Source organism: Lucilia cuprina, chromosome 6 (genome assembly GCF_022045245.1).
Source record: "Lucilia cuprina isolate Lc7/37 chromosome 6, ASM2204524v1, whole genome shotgun sequence".
Taxonomy (NCBI): Eukaryota; Metazoa; Arthropoda; class Insecta; order Diptera; family Calliphoridae; genus Lucilia; species Lucilia cuprina.
In genome coordinates, this window is record NC_060954.1 from 8,594,780 (window position 1) to 8,596,419 (window position 1,640).

The 1,640-nt window shown below is 34.4% G+C and overlaps 2 protein-coding genes across 2 annotated transcripts in view; one reads left to right on the forward strand and one right to left on the reverse strand.

The window, feature by feature from the left end:
- The window catches only part of LOC111684217, a gene marked incomplete at its 5' end in the record, with an annotated part of 11,813 nt that overhangs the window by 2,973 nt on the left and 7,200 nt on the right, over window positions 1–1,640 (forward strand). The window lies entirely within an intron of this gene.
- The window catches only part of LOC124420499, a 14,113-nt gene continuing 12,511 nt past the window's right edge, over window positions 39–1,640 (reverse strand). Inside the window, exon 2 of the mRNA XM_046953457.1 lies at window positions 39–1,051. Coding sequence (XP_046809413.1) covers window positions 309–998 — 690 coding nt within the window. The 5' untranslated portion in view covers window positions 999–1,051 and the 3' untranslated portion in view covers window positions 39–308. The remainder of the gene's footprint in view (window positions 1,052–1,640) is intronic.

Below are 1,640 nucleotides of genomic sequence, written 5' to 3' on the forward strand. Positions count from 1 at the left end.
TCTAGTTCAGTTCTAGTTCAGTTCTTGTTCAGTTCTAGTTCAGTTCTAGTTCAGTTCTAGTTCAGTTCTAGTTCAGTTCTAGTTCAGTTCTAGTTCAGTTCTAGTTGAATCCTAGTCAAATTCTAAATTTAAGCTAAGAATATGGTCAAAGTGAAAACTATGGTCAAGACTTTATTGAAAAAAGCATGGAAACACCTAAACACTTATAGATATATATGTACTACATACAATCATAGAAATATTTGATTAAGCTACTTATAAATTCTACACATAAATTCAACAACAAATACTGCTTCAACAAAACTAAACTATAACTTCATACTAAAGTAAATAATCCGCTTAACACATAAATACAAACAAGCAAGTAGCGAGATACATTTCGCAACAAGCACTAAGTAGTCATTTATAAACTCAAAATAGTAGATATTTGCAACATACCTTAAAGCTGTTGCCAAGCTAACATTTACAATTGAATGATTCACTCCATCCGGTCGTAAAAGTTCACCAATAATACCCGTTTGCGGTTCGTGTAAATAAACATAACCCGGTTTATCGAATAACTTACCCAGCACGTCGTAGGCATTGTTCTTGTTGTTGTCTTTCCCACCCATATTCCATTTAATATCTGTTGAAATGGACGTTGTAGCAGTTGCCTTCCCACTGCCCCCATCATCATACATCGGTTGACATAGGAATATTTCCGCATTACCACCAATAGCTAGGGAAACGACACCGTACACAGTTATACAAATACTGCTTAAACAGATAATAACAACAGCCACGAAAAGTATTACGCCCGCTTTAATGTTCGCATCACACAGGAAGCAACAGTAGGACATGAGGAGGAATAATAAAATCCAGACAATGACCATGCCAGCCACCCAACCACTTGTCCAGTAAACATTTGACCAGTCCTGTAATTTGACATATTGCGGCTCGACATCAGGCCAAACGTTTTTTAAACGTTCGAGCAGAGCATTTATGGTTACAGTTAACATTTGGGCATTGGCCGTGGTGCGATGACGTATGCTATCCAATTGTTCAAGAGTGTCTACAAATTGAATAGGAGAAAACAAGATTTTCAATTAAATGTTTGGCTAAGTGTTTGCCAAAAGTTTAATATTGGGAAAATGTTAATTGAAGTTGGAAAATTTGCTGTCAAATGATTTGATAAATGTTTAAGTTTTGGTGGATATTGATCGTTTTACAATTTTGGTTTTATTTACAGTTTTGCAATTAGAAAAACGCTTTTTTTCCTTATGTCCATTTGTAAATCCTGGAAAATTAATCAAATTATCTGAATGAAATGATTTTTTTTATGAACGAAGTATACCAACAATAGTTACAATATAAATTATAGAGTAAAGTCGAGTTTATAGACAAGACTACATAAAAGACTTGACTATAAACTAACCCAGGCTGCAGACTAAACTGTAATCTATAGACTAGACTATAGACTAGACTATAGACTAAACTATAGACTAGACTATAGACTAGACTATAGACTGGACTATAGACTAGACTATAGACTGGGCTATAGACTAGACTATAGACTGGACTATAGACTAGACTATAGACTAGACTATAGACTAGACTATAGACTAGACTATAGACTAGACTATAGACTAGACTATAGACTA